This window comes from Haliotis rubra, unplaced genomic scaffold (genome assembly GCF_003918875.1).
Source record: "Haliotis rubra isolate DU_JTF1 unplaced genomic scaffold, ASM391887v1 Scf399, whole genome shotgun sequence".
NCBI lineage: Eukaryota > Metazoa > Mollusca > Gastropoda > Lepetellida > Haliotidae > Haliotis > Haliotis rubra.
In genome coordinates, this window is record NW_025767078.1 from 143,860 (window position 1) to 166,174 (window position 22,315).

At 40.4% G+C, this 22,315-nt stretch overlaps 1 protein-coding gene across 1 annotated transcript in view; it reads right to left on the reverse strand.

The window, feature by feature from the left end:
* Window positions 1-11,630, reverse strand: part of LOC124287015 (protein WWC2-like) — a 94,643-nt gene extending 83,013 nt beyond the window's left edge. Inside the window, 1 exon segment of the mRNA XM_046723471.1 lies at window positions 11,447-11,630. Within this exon segment, the coding sequence (XP_046579427.1) occupies window positions 11,447-11,574 (128 nt within the window). The 5' untranslated portion in view covers window positions 11,575-11,630.
* Between the last annotated feature and the right edge of the window lie 10,685 nt (window positions 11,631-22,315).

The window sequence follows — 22,315 nt, forward strand, 5'->3', positions numbered from 1 at the left end:
CTTTCCCAAGACAGAAGAGAAGAATCCAAAAGCTTGTACGACTTCATAAAAGAAGATGATGAGGCAAGTCAAATAATTACTTATGTTGTTTTCACCTTATAGAAATGTCAGCAACAACATAGAAATCAATATACATATGAAACTGAACCTAGGTCTTTGGTGTGACAAGCAAACACACTAACCACTGGGCTACCCAATCCCCTAACAAAGAATGAATTCAAGGGTCTGTTGTTACATATCTCGGTGCTATGGTGAATTGTCCCAGTCTCCGGACCTAACCTTGATTCCCAAGACAGACTAACATCATGCACTTGCTCTTGTATACAGGGTAGAAATGCCAGACAGCTAGCATGAAAGACAGGCCGACTATATAAACACTCCCGACATGAAAAACAGGTGCTTGTTCTTCCTCTGTATCATACTACTTGACACAGACAGAGGATTGCACAAACTTCACCAGTGGCTGTGTCAAAGTTGAAATATCTATTTCCATTTATTTTAGTTGTTTGTTAAGAGGAACACCAAGTATAGGCTGTGAGACATTGTGATTGAATCTCAAGTCAGATTGACTGTACTGGCAGCAATACTATGTATTGTGGTATGAGGTGAGGTGAGGTGAGGTGAAATTGGGTTTAATGTCGTGCTTGAGAATATTTCGCTCATATGACGATGTGCATGCTTGTGTATGTATATGTGCGGCTGCTTGTACTAGCCCAGTTAAGCTGGTTTCATAGTGCTAGCCCACTGAGATACCATGCCGCAATGAAGCATGAATACCCCACTCAGACACATTATACTGACTCCGAGCCGACCAGTCCTTGTTGTACCCATTAATGCCGGGCGCCAGGCAGGGACCAACAAGTACCATATTTTAATGTCTTTTGGTATGACGCGTTCGGGGATCGAACCCGCGACCTTCCGCTCTCTGGGCGGAGCTCTAACCACTACACCACAGAGGCGGTAATTATGGTATGAATGTCACAGACCAATGCACTAAGTTCTTATGGACAAAAATCATAAGTATTTGGTATTTCATACCTCAAAAATAGGGTGTGTAGATAGGTCAGATGGGCCTGGTGGAATTCGGGGGGTTTGATTACTGTTCTATTTTCGAAAGAGGTAATAAGGATTGTCAAGATAGGCCTGCTTTCAAATATCAAATAAGGGTTCCCATGTTGAAATAATGACTAGCTTAAACACAGTCAAATACATTAACACTACCAACATACATGTCAAAAAGCTCTAGAAAAAAGTGTTACATATTTCATGACCACGGCATGCTTGAAACTGATACTTCTCTGTTCAAGCATTAAGGGTTTAATATTACTTGGCTTAAGATAACCGAGATAAATGCTGAAACTAAAAATGGACTGCGGCATCAATGACAAAATAATTTCCTTTGATTTACATTACGCTTAAAATGATTATTATATAGACGATATTACATGAGTGCCCATGTCATACTATGTTTACGACACGAGTGCCTAAATGTTGGTATTTCCCGAGCGAGAACAAGGGATATACCGATATTTAGGCACCAGTCTTGTAAACATAGAATGATATGGGCACGAATATAATATTCTGTTTATTACCGAAGTCCTTAAATTGAGGAAAATAACCCAAATCTACTTTCAAACATAGGTTGTCTACCAGCCGTCGCCACATGTAGAATGCAAAGTCACAGAAGAAACGTGACGTCATAGCACTGTTCATTACGTCACGTCACCATGACAAAGTGATATTTTACCCTAGGGCATTGTATGAAAAATATGAACCCCGATATGTTTGCCCTCGTAGGTAATAAAATAATATACTGTAATTATTTCAATGACAGGAAAATGCGTGCATTGGGAAGTTTGGTTATAATATGTTGAGGGTAGACATTAACATTTACCAACCCAACTAGACCAGAATGATCCGAGTTCGAACTGGTCTTCAGCAACTCACGCCATTGTAGGATGTGACTAACAGGATTGTTCAACAGGCTTAATGACTTCGTTGATGACAGGCATCTTAACCCAATTGCAAGGATTGAATCTCATGATGACAATCACTAGATTGTCGGGTCCAGCATCGATTAAACACAGACCAATACCATAACTGGAATATTGCCGTGTCCAGCATTAAACTGACCTACCAAGCAAATATAACAACAGAGGCAATATTCAGGGACAGCCTACTAAGTCTCAAGTTCATTTAGCCCTAAGGATACAATGTACAATGACCTGTACAGACTCAGGCAAGCGACAATTTCCACACCTGTTTGTATCATTCTGTGTCAATATGAGATACAAATTTTGTACCATGGCACAAGCAACAATCAAAACATACCTGCTGAACAAGAAGAGCTTCAACACCTACGCCAATATCAAGACTACCTGACCGTGATAACAAATATGTTTCACCAATACCATGTTCAACATCACTGCTCCTACCATGCCAACCAACAAGTATTTTATGTATAACGCTTCCACTATAAAGAAAAAACAATCCATACACACTTATTGAGCTGTTTACATACAAAACACTCACCATCAATTCACATCGATAATGACACACATTCTGTCAGGGGCATCAATAACAGCACAATGACAATTCACTGGCAACATATGTTCCTGGTTCCATAAAAATGGTAATATTTCAAGAAATAGATCACCAATATGGAACAACACACAAGTGACCCAGTTTCCCTTACATGGCCATACACTGGGTCTTTATTTGCGACATATCTCTGATGAATGGCCTTTTGTGACTTATTTTTATAAGTGTTCCAGGAGGGTACATGATTTACACCCTATCCGCTCCAGTACACTGTGCATCTGAAGCCAAGGTAGTTTGGATATGTGATTAAAGATATATATCACTGTAACCTACTTCCATATAATGCCCTATCAGCCTTCTAGGATATATTTCTATTTTCAACCACCAAATGAAAAGATTCATAAACAGGAGAAAATGAGATTATACTGTGAGCAAATCAATGAATTTACTGTTGGATGCTACACTGTTCTAATTGCCCACTGAAACACAGCTGGAAGCCTCTGCCTATTGTAATCTGATGATACAGGGAACCAGGAACTTCAGCAACACAGCTGACTGACAGACTGAATGAGTTTGGTTTTATGCCGCTTTTAGCAATATTCCAGCAACATCACGGCGGGGGACACCAGAAATGGGCTTCACACAATGTACCCATGTGGAGATTCGAACCCGCGTCTTCAGCGTGACCAGCCAACGCTTTAACCACTAGGCTACCCCACTGCCCAAACACAGCTGACAGTGCAACTAACAATTCATGATTCATGTAGAAGACTGACAGACTGAGTTTGGTTTTACGCCGCTTTTAGCAATATTCCAGCAACATCACGGCAGGGGACACCAGAAATGAGCTTCACACATTGTGCCCATGTGGGGATTCAAACCCCGGTCTTCAGCGTGACTAGCCAACGCTTTAACCACTAGGCTACCCCACCGCCCCTCGTGTAGAAGAAGCCAAAAAGCTGTTTGTTTAATGCCGCAATATTACAGCTATATGACAGCCATCTTTAAAAATCAAATCTGGACCAAACAATTCAGTGATTGATATCATGAGCATTGATCAAAGAACTTTTAATATAACATACATGAGTAACTTTAAGTCAAGAGCCACCTCTTACAACAAGCAAGAGTTGCTGAATATCACTTCAAAGCTTGATTTTCATAGGTCCTCTGTGTTAAGCAAGACAAGGAACCTGTGACAGCAAATTACTGATGTATAGAGATAGTGAGTGCGTGAGTGAGTGAGTATGGTTTTACGCCGCTTTTTAGCAATATTCCAGCAACATCACGGCGGGTGACACCAGAAATGGGCTTCATACATTGTACCCATGTGGGGAATCCAACCCAGGTCTTTGGCGTGACGAGCGAACACTTTAACCACTAGACTACCCCACCGGCCCGATGTATAGAGATAGTGACCAATGTGTGCGAGATTTTCACACCACTTTTAACAATAAACAGAAATGGGTTGCCTGACAGATCACCCATATGGAAACAGAACCAAATCTTAAACCTGAAGAATCAGCACTTTAACCACTTGGCCGCCAGTACACTGGTTTAATTTACCTCACATTGCTGTATCCTTATCAGTTCCCAAGTTCGGAACTATTAAAACATAACTTCATACATGTTAAACATCCCACTTACAACAACATGCAATTCAACTTAAGACCATGAAACATTAAAATTTAATGATAAATTAAACAAATTTTCAGCTTGCCATACAGGTGGCATTACCCCCCAGGCAATCAAGAATAGAATAATCTAGTTTGATCGAGATAGGAAACTTAAGTATTATTCTGGGTTAGATTCTATTTTTCATGTTCAGAATATATTTTTAAATAAAATAATGTTATTTCTGGGATTAAATGTTCGTCAAGCAAGTCTTTGAGGGAGGCAGACACATGGCCTAATAAATCTACATTCATATTTAATACTGTCAACAGTTGCATGTGAGAATTGTATGGATTTGTTTGAAGACAGCTGCTGATACAGAGCTAGCTCTACTTGCTACGTGATCTGCTGGATGAATAACAAGGACAAATGCTCTGTGAATAATTCAAAGTGGCAGGTGCTTCCTAGTGATGAAAATGTCATTTTCACTGGGTCGTAAAACTGCAACTTCAAACCCATAGGCCTGAAATTAACAACATAAATACTGCTAGCACTTCAGTTGAATGTCACTTAGGCCATACATAAAACTTGTGTTTCAGGTAATGGATAAGTCACAGCATGTTCTGCTGCTTGTAGCGGTATTTCAGCAATACTGAAGCTGATGGCATCAAGAACTTCACAACTATTTGAACCCGTGAAGATCCGGGGTAGAAAAGGTCTTCAGCAACCCATGTGCTTGCCATAAAAGGCTACTATGCTTGTCGTAAAAGGCGACTAACGGGATCGGGTGGTCAGTTTTCCTGACTTGGTTGACACATGTCATCGGTTCCCAATTGCACAGATCGATGCTCATGCTGTTGATCACTGGATTGTCTGGTCCAGACTAGATTATTTACAGACCGCCGCCATATAGCTGGGATATTGCTGAGTGCGGCGTAAAACTAAACTCACTCACTCACTCACAACTATTTGGCTACCCTACCACCCCTTAAAACATAGGACCTGTGAACATCTGGGTTAGAATTGGTCTTCAGCAACCCATGCTTGTCATAAGAAGCTGCTAATGGCATCGGGTGGTCAGGCTTGCTGACTTGGTTGACACATGTCACCATATCCCAATTGCGTCTGGTCACTGGATCACTGGATTGTCTGGTCCAGGCTTGATTATTTACAGACTGCCACCATATCGCTGGAATATTGCTGAGTGTGGCGTAAAACTAACTCACTCACTCACTTAAAACATACAGAAAGATTTGTTGACTTAAGGAGTCAGGACTAATGTTGCTCTATACTTCAGTTATATCACAGTATGCCAGCTTGATGTGAGAGGTAAACGACACATGATGCAGGTATTTATCGTTTACCGCATGGCAACATGAAGAAGTAAGTGTATAGTGCTAACAAACCTAAAACCTTCGTGAGGACAAAACTGAGACTGTGGAAGATAAATAAAAAATTAATATAAATTAATGATTTTCCTTTCCCTGTGTTACATCTATAATGCTGGATCATCTCATTACAAGAAACTCGTGCAGTATAATGTCGGCCTTAGGAGAGTGAGTTTAGTTTTACGCCGCACTCAGCAATATTCCAGCTAAATGGCGGCGGTCTGTAAATAATCGAATCTGGACCAGACAATCCAGTGATCAACAGCATGAGCATAGGTTGGGAACAGATGACGTGTGTGAACCAAGTCAGCGAGCCTGACCACCCGATCCCGTTAGTCACCTCTAACGATAAGCATAGTCGCTTTTGTGGTAACAGCCTTAGGAAGTCAAATATTGATGATAAATAGCAATGAAGCACAATACCAATGGATTCTTGTAGGAACTAGACTATAGCTATAATTGTGAAAGCATGGAAGTGTTTTAAATCACTCCCAGACATGTACTGGTCAAATCCTGACAGGGGATCTAGACACTGGACCCCAGAAACAAGTGTTAGTGTAAGAAGTAACAAAATGAATGGGGTGGCCAGACTTTTCAACTTGGATGATTGTTACTGTAACCCATCATTGCGAATCATTGCTCACAAATCAACCACAGGACAGGAATGTTTATAGGATGTAGTCATGTAGCTCGAATATTGCTGAGTTTATCATTAAACAATTAATTTTCAAAGTTTTGGCAGGACGAGTCCACACCACAACCTCCAAGCCAAAAACCATTTCTTGTGTCTAGCAAAATAATCTCAATTGTACCATTTTAGCAAGAGTTGCCATGAAGCTCCATAGCAATGACACTAAAAGCTAGCCTCTCTATAAGACGAATAGAAAAAGGATTCCTATTTAAGTATAGAATGATTGGGCAAGTCAAGACTTTAAATTAAGAATTGTTCTGAGCTGTAAAATGTTTTTGGTGACATATTTTTTTTTTAAAAGATTTACTTTTTCTAGGACTAATATCAATCTATGGAATAGCCTTCATGCTAACATATTGTTTTGCATTTAACTGGTAAGATAATCCCACCCTTCACATCATATGATCAACTCTTCCAAGAATGTCAGCACAAGATGAACTCCTTGCACCTAGACTTCTCTTCAACATGTTCAGGCTGAAGTTTTTCCCCTGGGAGTGAGACTGCATTTTGATTGTAAGTTTAATAACAAATGTTTCAAGCAATGGCTGATATGCGGCAAAGAATTCTATCTCTCTACAATCTTCACCTCGCAACTACAACCATTAAAAGGGAATAGAGACACACTAATAATAAAGGCATACTGCTTACTCCACGTAACTAGCAGACGTTTGTCCACCATCGTTTCTGGTAATTGGACCCAGCAATATTTCATTTGGAACACAAATGTTTTCAACAACTTGTAAGTAGTTTTTCGCACCTAATGGGTTTCAGGGCTTAGAACAGATCCCAGGCACTTGCCTGTTACAAGAGGTGACATAATAAGATTGGGTGGTCAGGCTTGGTGACTTGCTTGATTGCGTGTCATGCAAATATTTCCCATTGACTACAGGCAGCCATGATTTAACTAGGATATGCTCTCTGTAGTGTAACACAAAGTTTTCAATAAATCATCTGAGCTTTCCATTCATTCATGTTTAACCATACTGTACAAAGCGAGTACAGCAATGAATGGTATTTCAGGTCTATCATGGCATGCCAGCTTGCTGTGGGAGGATACCCTGAGGTGAACCAGGTCTCAAACGGTCACACCACAAATTAAAGTTCAAAGCCACAAATAGGTATGGGATCTATAAACCATGAAACGTAATAAGGCAGAACAGGATTCAAACCCACTATCACAAGTTTCTGGAATGCCTTAGCAAATAATGTACTAAAGTAGAATCACTAGCTAGTGAGTGATTATGTTTTACGCCGCTTTTAGCAACATTCCAGCAATATCACGGCAGGAGACACCAGAAATGGGCTTCCCACTAGTTACTATTAGAATAAGCAAGTGGATGAGTTAAGTTTTAGACTTTAAGCAATATTCCAACAACATCACAGCTGAAGGCAATGAAATGGGCTTCACACATTGAACCTTGGAGGGTATGCAAACCCAGATCTACAACAGGATCATTCAAATTAACCAACAGGCAACTCCTCTGTCCCATGATCTGGATAAAGCATATATAATTCAGACTCTTCAAAATATAATAATGTTCAAACAACTACAAATCGTCACGACAAAATTACGCTGAGCTCTATTGACCAACTGTCCCATGTAACAAGCTACCTGCTAATTAGGCCTCGTCAAATACCAATTAGTACTAATTACTGGTCACACCTGATGATGTAAGAACATAAACAACCAGTCACTGGGTTGGGGCCCAAGTGTTAATGGCTATGTGATGAGTGGAGGGTTAATTCAAACAGCTGTATTCTCACAGAACAGAACAGTTCCCATATGACATTTGGAGCTTGCTAATGAAATAATTGCACTTTAGAATTATGGACCCTAACATAATGGAATGATTGTATTTGCTGTGATACTCAATGGTATGATTGTCAGATGATTGTTTTCAAGTCTTATTAAACAAAGCATTTTAAGCATAGCACACTCTGGACAAAACTGCATTTAGTTCAAGGATCCGGGATTTCTCTAGGAATTCCAGCTAGCTGCCGATGGATGGAAAAATAGGAAGAAATGGTTTCTTTGCCCTGAAATGCTTTCATAAGTTTTTAAATTCTATCTAAACTTTTGCACTATACAAGTATTGTTGTTGATCAAATTATCGCAAACAAGTTCTTAAATTTTTTACCTCTTCACTGCATTTGTAATGAGTGACATATATGTGTATGTTTGTAAAACAAACTTTAACACTGGAATACAATTATCACAACCTAAAATTATGGACTCAAAATTAGAAAATGTTTACTGACATTTTCCAGGGATAACTAGTAACATGGAAAATCGCCTTGATAGTATTAGCTCACTCAATGTAGATGATTGTTTTTAAGCCAATATTATCAGTAAGGACAAAATAAAGAGAACTGCCAGCTTGAAACGTGTACCTGTATAATACTGATAACATGAAATGTATGGCCATTTAGATAAACATAGCTTTTTCAGACTTGTGGGTGTTACCAAGTATTTGATGACTGGCAATATCATCAGGAGCCTATGGAACATTATGCACTGACATCTACGTAACAAAAGTTATCATTAATATTCTGTAGTACATTCTATGATGAAATGTATGAGATGAACATGACATCACTCTGGAACACTGTAACGTCAAGAAACAGTTAACGTCATCTGCTTCTGTGACAACTACCCTGGCAGAACGCGGAGTGAAGAAAATCGGGTTAGGTTAGGGTTATTTTAATCTCAGTTATATATTTTTTCACCTTTCTGCGCTCGCATCATTTGACCTAATTAAATATGGCAGGCAGGTATCTGATATAATTTGCTCTGTTCAGGACTTAGCAAACTTGATATGAGAAAGGTGTATAGGTATTGTATTTTAGAAAATATTCAATCAATGAAAAGTACTCTAAAGTTTTCCAAGATCCAAACCCATTCAAGATAAATATGAACCAATTAGATGACACACCTCCATTCATTAAATGATCACAGATCAACATCATAACCATGGTGTTAGTTCTGTGGAAACGGTATGAAACAAACATCCCCTGAAATCTAACGCATCAAAAATATTTATGAATATATTCAGCCTCAATTAGAAACAGCTATGAAAAAACATACTGATCATGTTTATTGTTTTACAATGACCCTGTCTGAACTGTGAATACTCCAACTTTAACCCCCTACTTCAACATACAGATTAAACATCACTGTCAAACTAATAATGGCACTAATCTTCATACTAAAGAGTACTATCACCTCAGCTCGAGTTTCTGTTGCACCTACTTTGTAAATACTGTCATAATAAGTCTTTCCAATCTATCTACTACTACACAATGTTATAAATATATGTTATATTAATATGTTGTGTTTTTTAAGCTGTGCTCCAAGGTAAGAAAGAGGTCTATTGTATGGGGACATTGATTATAGCTGAATGTAGGTAACCTTACCAGATGAGTGGATAGATGCTCATACCATTGACAACTGGTTTATCTGGCTGCTACTTGATTATTTATACGCCAGTGAACAATAATGTACTTACATTTACTTAAAGGCTGTGTGAAAATACTGGAAACTGCATAATAAATGATTATTACTAACACAACACTATTATTTTCAAATCATAAAAATAAGCAAGGCATAAAATGGACTTTTCAAGATTGAAGTGTTCTATAGTTTAATCAATTATTGTCCTGAGAACTGACACAAAAATGTAGTGGCAATACAGATATGTGGGTGAGTATTTTAAATATCTGAAACGACAGCACTTGAAAATCACAAAGCTCTTATCGTGTTGGACTCAATTGTTCTGGTTGAACAGTTTCAAAATAGAGCCTAAGGGGGAAAGCTATTTTACACGCATATTGTACATTCTTGAGACAGGCATACTGGTAATTAAATCAAGCTATTTGGGAAGGAATATCAGTCTTTACACCTCAGTGAAACGAAGCCATTGTCACCGGCAAGGATGTTGAAAACACAGTTTTCTCAAACAGAATAAGAAAAGGTGAACACATTCCAACATTAATTAAAATTAACACTGTCTAGAGCATTTCACAATACATATCGGGACACTCGAGAGCGTTCTACTTTCATTGTAGCACGACTCTTGACAGGCTCACAACATAGGAAGTTGAAGAAAGGAAATTGGTCTGAAGAGGGGAGGGGTCAGCTTTGTAGTGTGCAATGTAGCCTAGTTTCTACTGTTCACCGGATAGCATTACTTTCCTGTTTCAAAAGTGTTTCATTGTTGCCATAAACACTTAATTTGTGAAATAATACACTTGAAAGGGGGAACCCATATCAAATGGTTATTTCCCATGGTGTAACAGTATTGTCACTAGTTCCTATTTTCCCATAGTCACTATATATAGTATTGTTTGAAAATTGTACAAAATGTTCAACATTTTATATACTAGACAATGGTTATCACATAAGTATAACATTGAAAATGGATGAGACAACAAATATTGAAGTATAATGATATTTTCATATTCCAGCTATTATATTATGGGTTTATATTAAATACAAAAACAGTACTGAACAAAACACAACCTGTTGAATCTAAACATTACAGCAATAGCGAGTCAGTGGCACAATAATATTTCGTTATCATCCACCCACTATTTACATAGTAGAAATATGTAGCACTTGACTATGGCAATGTCACAATCAAACATGAATAGCATAATCTGTAAGTAACTAATGATGGCAACAATGTGTGAGTAAAATCAGAGAGAAACACTCGTCATATGTCACATCCCAATGACTTTTATACCCGCCCCGACAGCCTTCATGTAAAACGCGCGCCTAGGTGTGAATGTAGCCTCGGTCGTTACAATAAGCAACATGTGTATTGGTGCGATAAACAACACAATTAATTGTGTATAAGTGAAAGTCCATCCCTACATATACCACTGTATTCCGTGAGGAGTACTTGTAAACGAAATTTACCAACTGACCGGGTCGAGATCGGATAGTTGAGTGCCGTTTGTATTTCCCACCTCGAACCCCACGTCTCTCGGGATTAGCTCAAACAGAATGGAATGTTGGCTCGCGAAGAATCATCACATATTTTACACACTGAATGAAACACAAAATAAATAGTCCATTATATGCACTTTGAAGATACATGCTTCCTTCGACGTAAAACCACTTCCACATAGTATAGACAGCCGAAAGAAAAGTCAACGGTCTGACTCTGTCCCTCGCTCTCTTGACAGAGTGCACCATGTCAGGCGTTAGACTCACCTATCTCGCGGGTCGATCCAAGTTGTTTGGCCATTATTATGATCAATATAAAACACTTTTCCATCATAATCTATCGCCTCTTCCCATCCGTCGGGAAGGAGGATCTCTCCATTACGGCCCTTTGGCATAGTTCATCAGTAAAATTCGCTATCGTCTCCCGACACTTCTCACAGTACTGTCCACCATTTTGACTGGGGATATTAACATACGTCACGTGATGCTGACAGCCAATGAGAGGAGACAATAGATCTATTCGCGAGATCGGAATGCATATCTAAATAGCAAAACATTTCTATGTGGGTTAACAGGGGGAAAGTATTTCATCACTAGAAAACTCATAAACAATATGGAAAATAATAACATGCTTTCGGTGGAATTCGATCGGAGATAGCATTTTGTCAATAAACGTACAACACCAGCATTCCAGGGAAGAAAGCATGCATTATCGTATCGGATATAAGTTCGAGTTGGCAATGTAGAAATGCCCCCTACTAAGCAAGATTGGCCGATTTTAAGTACACTAGTCGTTCTGTCACAAGTATTATTCAAAGTGGATCCATTCAAACAACCAAGAGGGTTGTAACGTGTCAGATTCTAAAACTGGAAAGTCAGATTCTATAACTGTACTTATCCGAGAACAACTAAGTATTGGCTACAATCACCACATTCGTGTTATTGTGTGAATTTGAGTGTGTTTGGTTTTTTAATGTCCTATGTATGGTCTTTTTAGCCTTGTTTATTCATACTGGTATTACCATACAAGCTCGATGGTATGTCTAGGTAAGTACAATAGTAAACACTCGATCGGTATGTTGTTTACAACAAGGCTGTTGGATTATATTTAAAGCACCTGCGCACTCGACCATAGACAAATAGTGGAAATATTTAGTCACTAAACAGATAACATTAATATATTCAGGAATTCCAATGCATTGTCTGTCTCAGCCAGTGCGCAGTGAGGTGCTAGTCATGCATGTACACGGATGTATTTTTATCGTGTTTTTGTTTATGGTAATAGCATTTTGAATGGAAACCAGTGACTATTTCCATCCTGAGTTAAGAGCTCGGATTGTATACGCATTAAGGATGTGAATACGTAACGAGGCTTCAATGCATGGCGCTTACGAAAATCATAAAGATTATGCGATCTGTTTCAAAGCGGAATCGGTTTGATTGTTCCGTGATATTCTACTGACGGAATACTCAGCAATTTCCCAGCTGTATGACGGCGTTTTTTGAATGTCTAGACAAATTCTAACCCGGCTCTTTGCGGGTCTTGTGGTAGTAGTCGTCGTCGTAGCAGCAGTAGTAGAAGTGAGTGAATATGGTTTTACTCCGTTTTTACCAATATTCCAGCAATATCACAGCGGACACCAGGAATGTCTTCACACATTGTAAGCACGTGTGGAATCGAACCCTTGGCGTGACGAGCGAACGCTTTAACCACTAGGCCACCCCACCGCCCCTTCTTGTTGTTGTTGTAGTAGTAGTAGTAGTAGTAGTGGTAGTAGTAGTAGTAGTAGTAGTGGTAGTAGTAGTGGTAGTAGTAGTAGTAGTAGTAGTTTGTTGTTGTTTTGTTTAATGTCAGACTCGGCATACCCCAGCTATATGACAACCGTCTGTATATAACTAATCGAGTCTGAACCCGATAATCCAGGGGTTGAAGTCATGAGCATCGATTTAAGCGATCGTGCATCATCAACCTGACCGCCTGATCCGCAATAATAGTAATTGTGTAGAAGTAGTAGTAGTAGTCGTCGTGGTCGTCGTCGTCATAGTGGTGGTTGTGTGGTAGTCGTGCCTGAAATAATCGGGAAAAACTGTAGCGCTATGAATGCACTTCCCGCACAAAACTGAGCAATATTTCACAAAATCAACGCACGAACAATACATCTAGAAACAAAACGCTAAGCCTCAACTCAGTATTGTATTCTACAACACGCCAGGTTCTTCCAATGGTGAAACACGAGCCAGATATTAATGCATACATTCCACCAATAGCGCCGTGAATAGTGCGGACAACTGTATTAACGAATATATAAAGTGAGTGTTTTAAGTCACATTCAACATAGCGTAAACCACGCACTGATACAAAATCGTAATTTATGCAGACATGTCGAATATTTACAAGACATAAAACACCACAGCGGAAGGTAAACACATCCGTGTTGGGACATCTGCCGTCAGTGTTGCAGTATACTAGGGGACGGTGGCTTTAACGCCAGCACTGAGTCACCTCTCATTGTTAACAGGTTCAAACCCTATAGTACAGCATTACTCTCAGGAATGCTCTCCTGTCGTGGACTCTACATACTGGAGGCATTCGCCACCGCGCCGTCAACACAAGGTATATCAACTGGCCGGTTATACTAGATATATTCAACAGTATTTATAGTTTGAAATTGTAGTAGTACAATGCAGTCCAAGCTTGCGTGGAATGCATCAAACTATAATTACATCGGTGACTAAGCTCATGTAAAGCTTGAAACATGGTTAATGTTGTAGTAGAACGCTGGTGTTTATTGCTCTAGTATTGCATTAAGTATTTCATTAGGGACACGTATAGGTGTGTGTGTACATAGCTAGAGAAGCTTCTGCTTATAGAAGGCATTGAGACGGCACTCCACGGGTAGCTGTTGGTTTATTATGTACAGGAATTCCTCCATTCAGCTTGAGGGAACGGTGTGTGTGGTTGACTGGAACAACGGACACGGGGGTCTTATTAGTGCTTGAATGAAAATATATGAAGTACTGACGGAAGGGAGAAGGAAGGAATAAATCGGTTAAAAGTATCTACAACATGAAATGATTTAAGAGTGAGTGAGAGAGCATGATTTTACGTTGCCTTTAGCAATATTCCAGCAATATCATGGCGGGGGACACCAGAAATGGGCTTCACACATGTGGAGAATCGAACCCGGGTCTTCGGCGTGACGAGCGAACGCTCTAACCACTAGGTTACCCCGCCGGAAAACCGGGGAACATCATACATGAGGGAACTATGAAAATGTAATAAACGAATGAATGATGACGGAGAAAAACAGGAAAGTTTTATCTTCGTCATGAAATGAATGATGATTGAATAAGCACATGAATGATTGATGGAAGGAATAAGCACATGAATGATTGATGGAAGGAATAATCACATGAATGGTTGATGGAAGGAATAATCACATGAATAGTTGATGGAAGGAATAATCACATGAATGGTTGATGGAAGGAATAATCACATGAATAGTTGATGGAAGGAATAAGCACATGTATGGTTGATGGAAGGAATAATCACATGAATGGTTGATGGAAGGAATAAGCACATGAATGATTGATGGAAGGAATAATCACATGAATGGTTGATGGAAGGAATAAGCACATGAATGATTGATGGAAGGAATAAGCACATGAATGGTTGATGGAAGGAATAATCACATGAATGGTTGATGGAAGGAATAATCACATGAATGGTGGAGGAATGAATAAGCACAAGAATGATTGATGGAAGGAATAAGCACATGTATGGTTGATGGAAGGAATAATCACATGAATGGTTGATGGAAGGAATAATCACATGAATGGTTGATGGAAGGAATAATCACATGAATGGTTGATGGAAGGAATAATCACAAGAATGGTTGATGGAAGGAATAATCACATGAATGATTGATGGAAGGAATAATCACATGAATGGTTGATGGAAGGAATAATCACAAGAATGATTGATGGAAGGAATAAGCACAAGAATGATTGATGGAAGGAATAAGCACATGGATGATTGATAACAGGAGGAAGAAAGAAGTGTAAAGAATATCTAAGGAACGGATATTGAATTCGTGATTGAACGAATGAGTGTAAAAAGAAGGAATGAGAGAAAAGTATGGAAACGTATGTACGTCGATAAGGGAATCACGAATGATTGATAACGGTAAGAAGAGTGAGAGTGTTTTTACGCCACCTTTACAAACACCCAAGCCATATCACAGCAGGGTCACCATAAATGGGCTTAACACACAGAACCCCATGCTGAGCAAACCCTTTAATTACAACCCGTGAAGATCCGGGTTATTGAAGTGGTCTTCAGCAGCCCATGCTTGTCGTAAAAGGCGACTAATCGGGTGGCCAGGCTCGCTGACTTGGTTGACACATACCATCATATCCCATATGCGTAGATCAATGTTCATGCTGTCGATCTCTGGATTATCTGATCCAGACTAGAATATTTACAGACCACCGCTATATAGCTGGGATAATGCTGAGTGCGGCGTAAAACAACAAAACAACCAACCTTTAAAGATTTATACCCGGACTGTCGACAACAACAAATAATCCGTCCAAATTACTTGTCGACAGTCCGGGGAAAGGGAGGTGATGTTTTACATGAGTGACTTCACTCCCAGTGTTCTCGAAATTAACAAACCAATTAAAACAGAGTGTGATATATATAGTAGACAATATATTTATTCAGTCAATATAACAACATGCATGTATCATATGTCACACAATATAACATATTTGTATACATATTTCATAAATCTCACACAATATATATTTGTATATTACATAAGTCAAATAGGTAGGTAACATTTGAAAATTGTAATGATTCATAAATCATAATGATTCATCCATTTTAGTTATCTGAATGTTCAGCCAAGATGAAGCAACTCTGACACATGGTCTGGGTAGTTCAAGTCAGTGAGTCTGTCGGAAAGACTGACTGACGGACTGAGTTTGGTTTTACGCCGCTTTTAGCAATATTCCAGCAACATCAAGGCGGGGGACACCAGAAATGGGCTTCACACAATGTACCACTGTCGGGATTTGAACCCGGGTCTTCGGCGTGACGAGCCAACGCTTTAACCACTAGGCTACCCCACCGCCCCTGTCGGCAAGAAGGTCGGCCTTCAAGGAGCGAACTACGAGGCTACCACAGAAGCCAACGGAAGGAATAATTGAGCGGATGAAATGTAACGAAAGGGGGATACATTCACATTGAAAAACCGAAGGAATTAAGAAAGGGCGTGAGGAACGACATACATGTTTTTGCGATATTCTTTAAGAATATTCCAGCGAAGGCAAAAGCAGTGATTTTGTATTCCATGGCCTAGGTTTTCGAAAGATCGTAGCCATGTGTTAAGAATGAGCTTAAGATGTTCGTAGGGCTACGAACGATTCGAAAAGTTTGGGCCCATGCTTTTAACGTGTTCAATATATATCAAAGCATGTATGCATAATGTGGGAGGGAACCACTAAGTAATGTAGGTGTCGCACGAGGACGGTTATGGTGTAGAAAAACCAACAGACATGCTCGGGGCAAAACGGGACTCGAACTCATTACCATTTGCTTCTGGTATGCCCAAAGGACCCTTTACAATTTCGGCGTCTTGGACGACTGGGCCAGTGCCTGGTGGTCTCGGGAACAATGGGGGTAGGGGCTGACTTCACACACGATTAACTTTAGAATCGAACCCGGTCGTCGATGGGGTGAGAGAACACCCCAAGAGGAAAGGAATATACTTCTGAAATACTGGATCAAGGTACAAAACAGTTCAAGATCGTGAGGAAAAAATAGCATACATCACTAAGACGTTAAATGAGTGAGTGAGAAAGTTTAGTTTTACGCTGCTTTTAGCAATATTCCAGCAATATCACGGCGGCGGACACCAGAAATAGGCTTCACACATTGTACCCATGTGGGGAATAGAACCCGGGTCTTTGGTGTGACGATCGGGCGCTTTAACCACTATACTATCGCCGTTATATTACTGGAATATTGCAATAAGCGGCGTAAAACTAAACTCACTCACTCAATTCACTCCCACAGCTAAAGATTGTACTCGAACTATAAATAACATAATATATACATATATCCAGCCCATTACCCATCGGAAATGGACATTAGAAACCATTTTCACTCTAAAAGAGACAAGGAAAGTTCCGTACGCTGTCAGTGATGACGGTGATAATTGTATGACGGTGTTTAACGTGCATGATCGCCTCCGCTGTTCAATGGCGCATGGTGCGTTTCAGTCGTCTCTGCGGGTGGCATGACTCGCTACATGCTATTTCTCAGGTGGAGTATTGATGAATAATCGCAGAAACATGTGATCCGGGAGAGTGGTACACAGAGGACATATCTCCCGACTGACACACGCGGCATTCCTGTCTACCGAGATATGTCCGCTATCTTTGACTTGACACCCCCAGCAGACGCCGGTTGTCACTGTATGGGGGAGGGTTCGGGGGGAGACGGAACAGGTAATTAGGCAAGGGGATGTTTTGTCAGTTTCATTATTGGTTTATTTCAGCACTTCTATGATAGATTTGACATGGTGGACTTGTTATAAGATTTTATGAACACTGTAAAACAGTAACACTTAGTGTAATCATTTATAAGATTGTTTTTTAACCTTTCCTAATCGGCTGTTTTAATTTGTATGGAATCAAGGAAACTAGACATGGGTAAATTCGATATAGACCTGCCTAGGCTTTAAATACAAACACTGCGCACCTTAGTCCCAGTGCAGATCAAGACATTGTTATTTGTAGTCAGTACATGCATGCGCTGAACATTACAGCAGTATTTATTTATTTATTTATTTATTTATTTATTTATTTATTTATTTATTTATTTATTTATTTATTTATTTATTTATTTATTTATTTATTTATTTATTTATTTATTTATTTATTTATTTATTTATTTATTTATTTATTTATATTTTGTCTGATTCTCCCAACTCACAGGGGCTCATATTCAATTGATTCTATTTATTCCTGTAAATTATAATTGTCGGAGGGACAACAGCTTTCTCGTAGGATGAATGTTTCACATGTATCAACTGAACAATCAATCTCGTTATCGTTGTTGAATGTTCGTCATCCCCGTCATACAAGAGATAGTCCTTGCCGCTGGTGCCCGGATGACGAACCGGAAGTGGTCAAAGGGTGCGGTTTGGTCAAGACAGAATCAGGAGACCTGTCATCATTGATTCCACCATGGATCAGCCTCTGAATCATATATAGACTGGTAATACATGAAATTGATGTGGTTCGTATGAAATTGAGGTGTGGCGTTGTATTTGTCAGTAACTTGTGGTAGATTATACAGTAATGCTTATAATGGTTCTAACGGAATAGGGTAGTGGGGTAGCCTAATGGTTAAAGTGTTGGCTCGTCACGCCGAAGATCCGGGTTCGAATCCCCACATGGGCACAATGCGCGAAGCCCATTTCTGGTGTCCCCCACCGTGATATTGCTGGAATATTGCTAAAAGCGGCGTAAAACCAAACTCAGTCAGTCAGTTTAACGGAATAAGTCAGTAAATGTGATTTTTACTACAATATAATTGCATACTGTAGTTACATAATTGTATATTATAACGGTTAAACTGACGACACCCTTCCTCGTCAGCCAATGAGAATTCGTGGAATATGTCCCCACAACTGTACGTTTTGTTAGTTGTTTAACGCTGCGACCTTCTAAGTGCATAAAGGCGGTATGTGAATAATCGAATCTGGACAAGACAATCCAGTGATTGACATCATAAGCATCGATTCACGCTTTGAGGCTACGATGACTTACTAGTTAACAGAGTTAGCGAGCCTGTCCATCCGATCCTTTAAGTCGCTTCGTATACAGTTGGATTATTGAGACAGAATACCACCCCGTTCACTCGCCAAACCCCAGTTGGATTATTGTGACAGAATACCATCCGTTCACTCGCCCAAACCCAGTTGGATTATTGAGACAGAATACCACCCCGTTCACTCGCCCAACCCCAGATGGATTATTGCGACAGAATACCACCCCGTTCACTCGCCCAAACCCAGTTGGATCATTGTGAGAGAATACCATCCGTTCACTCGCCCAAACCCAGTTGGATTATTGTGACAGAATACCATCCGTTCACTCGCCCAACCCCAGATGGATTATTGTGAGAGAATACCATCCCGTTCACTCGCCCAAACCCAATTGGATTATTTTGACAGAATACCATCCCGTTCACTCGCCCAACCCCAGATGGATTATTGTGACAGAATACCATCCCGTTCACTCGCCCAAACCCAGTTGGATTATTGTGACAGAATACCATCCCGTTCACTCGCCCAAACCCAGTTGGATTATTGTGACAGAATACCATCCGTTCACTCGCCCAAACCCAATTGGATTATTGTGACAGAATACCATCCGTTCACTCGCCTAAACCCAGTTGGAGTATTGTGACAGAATACCATCCCGTTCACTCGCCCAAACCCAATTGGATTATTGTGACAGAATACCATCCCGTTCACTCGCCCAACCCCAGATGGATTATTGTGACAGAATACCATCCCGTTCACTCGCCCAAACCCAATTGGATTATTGTGACAGAATACCATCCCGTTCACTCGCCCAACCCCAGATGGATTATTTTGACAGAATACCATCCCGTTCACTCGCCCAACCCCAGATGGATTATTGTGACAGAATACCACCCCGTTCACTCGCCCAAACCCAGTTGGATCATTGTGAGAGAATACCATCCGTTCACTCGCCCAAACCCAGTTGGATTATTGTGACAGAATACCATCCGTTCACTCGCCCAACCCCAGATGGATTATTGTGAGAGAATACCATCCCGTTCACTCGCATAAACCCAATTGGATTATTTTGACAGAATACCATCCCGTTCACTGCCCAACCCCAGATGGATTATTGTGACAGAATACCATCCCGTTCACTCGCCCAAACCCAGTTGGATTATTGTGACAGAACACCATCCCGTTCACTCGCCCAAACCCAGTTGGATTATTGTGACAGAATACCATCCGTTCACTCGCCCAAACCCAATTGGATTATTGTGACAGAATACCATCCCGTTCACTCGCCTAAACCCAGTTGGAGTATTGTGACAGAATACCATCCCGTTCACTCGCCCAAACCCAATTGGATTATTGTGACAGAATACCATCCCGTTCACTCGCCCAACCCCAGATGGATTATTGTGACAGAATACCATCCCGTTCACTCGCCCAAACCCAATTGGATTATTGTGACAGAATACCATCCCGTTCACTCGCCCAACCCCAGATGGATTATTTTGACAGAATACCATCCCGTTCACTCGCCCAACCCCAGATGGATTATTGTGACAGAATACCATCCCGTTCACTCGCCCAAACCCAGTTGGATTATTGTGACAGAATACCATCCGTTCACTCGCCCAAACCCAATTGGATTATTGTGACAGAATACCATCCCGTTCACTCGCCTAAACCCAGTTGGAGTATTGTGACAGAATACCATCCGTTCACTCGCCCAAACCCAATTGGATTATTGTGACAGAATACCATCCCGTTCACTGCCCAACCCCAGATGGATTATTGTGACAGAATACCATCCCGTTCACTCGCCCAAACCCAATTGGATTATTGTGACAGAATACCATCCCGTTCACTCGCCCAACCCCAGATGGATTATTGTGACAGAATACCATCCCGTTCACTCGCCCAAACCCAGTTGGATTATTGTGACAGAATACCATCCGTTCACTCGCCCAACCCCAGATGGATTATTGTGAAAGAATACCATCCCGTTCACTCGCCCAAACCCAGTTGGATTATTGTGACAGAATACCATCCCGTCAACTCGCCCAAACCCAGTTGGATAATTGTGACAGAATACCATCCCGTCAACTCGCCAAACCCAGTTGGATCATTGTGACAGAATGCCACCCCGTTCACTCGCCAAACCAAGTTGGATCCTTGTGACAGAATGCCACCCCGTTCACTCGCCCAAACCCAGTTGGATAATTGTGACAGAATACCATCCCGTCAACTCGCCCAAACCGAGTTGGATAATTGTGACAGAATACCATCCCGTCAACTCGCCAAACCCAGTTGGATCATTGTGACAGAATGCCACCCCGTTCACTCGCCCAAACCCAGTTGGATCATTGTGACAGAATGCCACCCCGTTCACTCGCCCAAACCCAGTTGGATCATTGTGACAGAATGCCACCCCGTTCACTCGCCCAAACCCAGTTGGATAATTGTGACAGAATGCCACCCCGTTCACTCGCCCAAACCCAGATGGATTATTGTGAAAGAATGCCACCCCGTTCACTCGCCCAAACCCAGTTGGATAGTAAACATGGAATACCATCCTAGTCTAATGTTGAATATCATATATCACCGATACGGTGTCAGGTACACGATTCTGGTCATGTGGGCATGGGGGCATGTGGTTAAAGCCATCACTTTCAACGCCGAAAGTCCGGGTTCGATTCCCAACATGAGTACATACTTTTCCTGTGTGTATGTTACATTCAATGCCTAAAATGGTTATTCACTAAAATAATTTACGCAATGTCTAAATAATAGAGTTGCAACTGGGCTGAAAAAATGACAAATTGATTAAAAAGTTCGAAAAGGCTAAATCATCACAACAGAAATCTTACACTAGGATATGAAGCCAAATGTTACATAAATACATACATACACTTACTTTCAATTTCTTTTAATCCTATCAGTTCTGTCCTCAATGATAAAAATCAACGTCAACATGTTTGGAATTCAATATCATAACAAATAACATACATTTATGTCATTTCATGAAATGACTGTCATAAAGGTGCTTTTTTGTAAATTGACAAATAAATTTCAGTTAATTTAAACATTGTCTGATTTAAAAATTGAATATAACATATATATTCACTGCCCAGCATGGTACGCATTGATAACCGTCTGTTGTTTTGACGCGAAATAACAACATGGCCGTGTTTTCACAGCCGCTGTCCCGATCGATTCGTTCCTGCCCACCGTCACGCAAAACAAACAATACATCAGTTTGTCAATAAAATCAAGAGACTGTATCATCGTGTTACGTGTATTGATC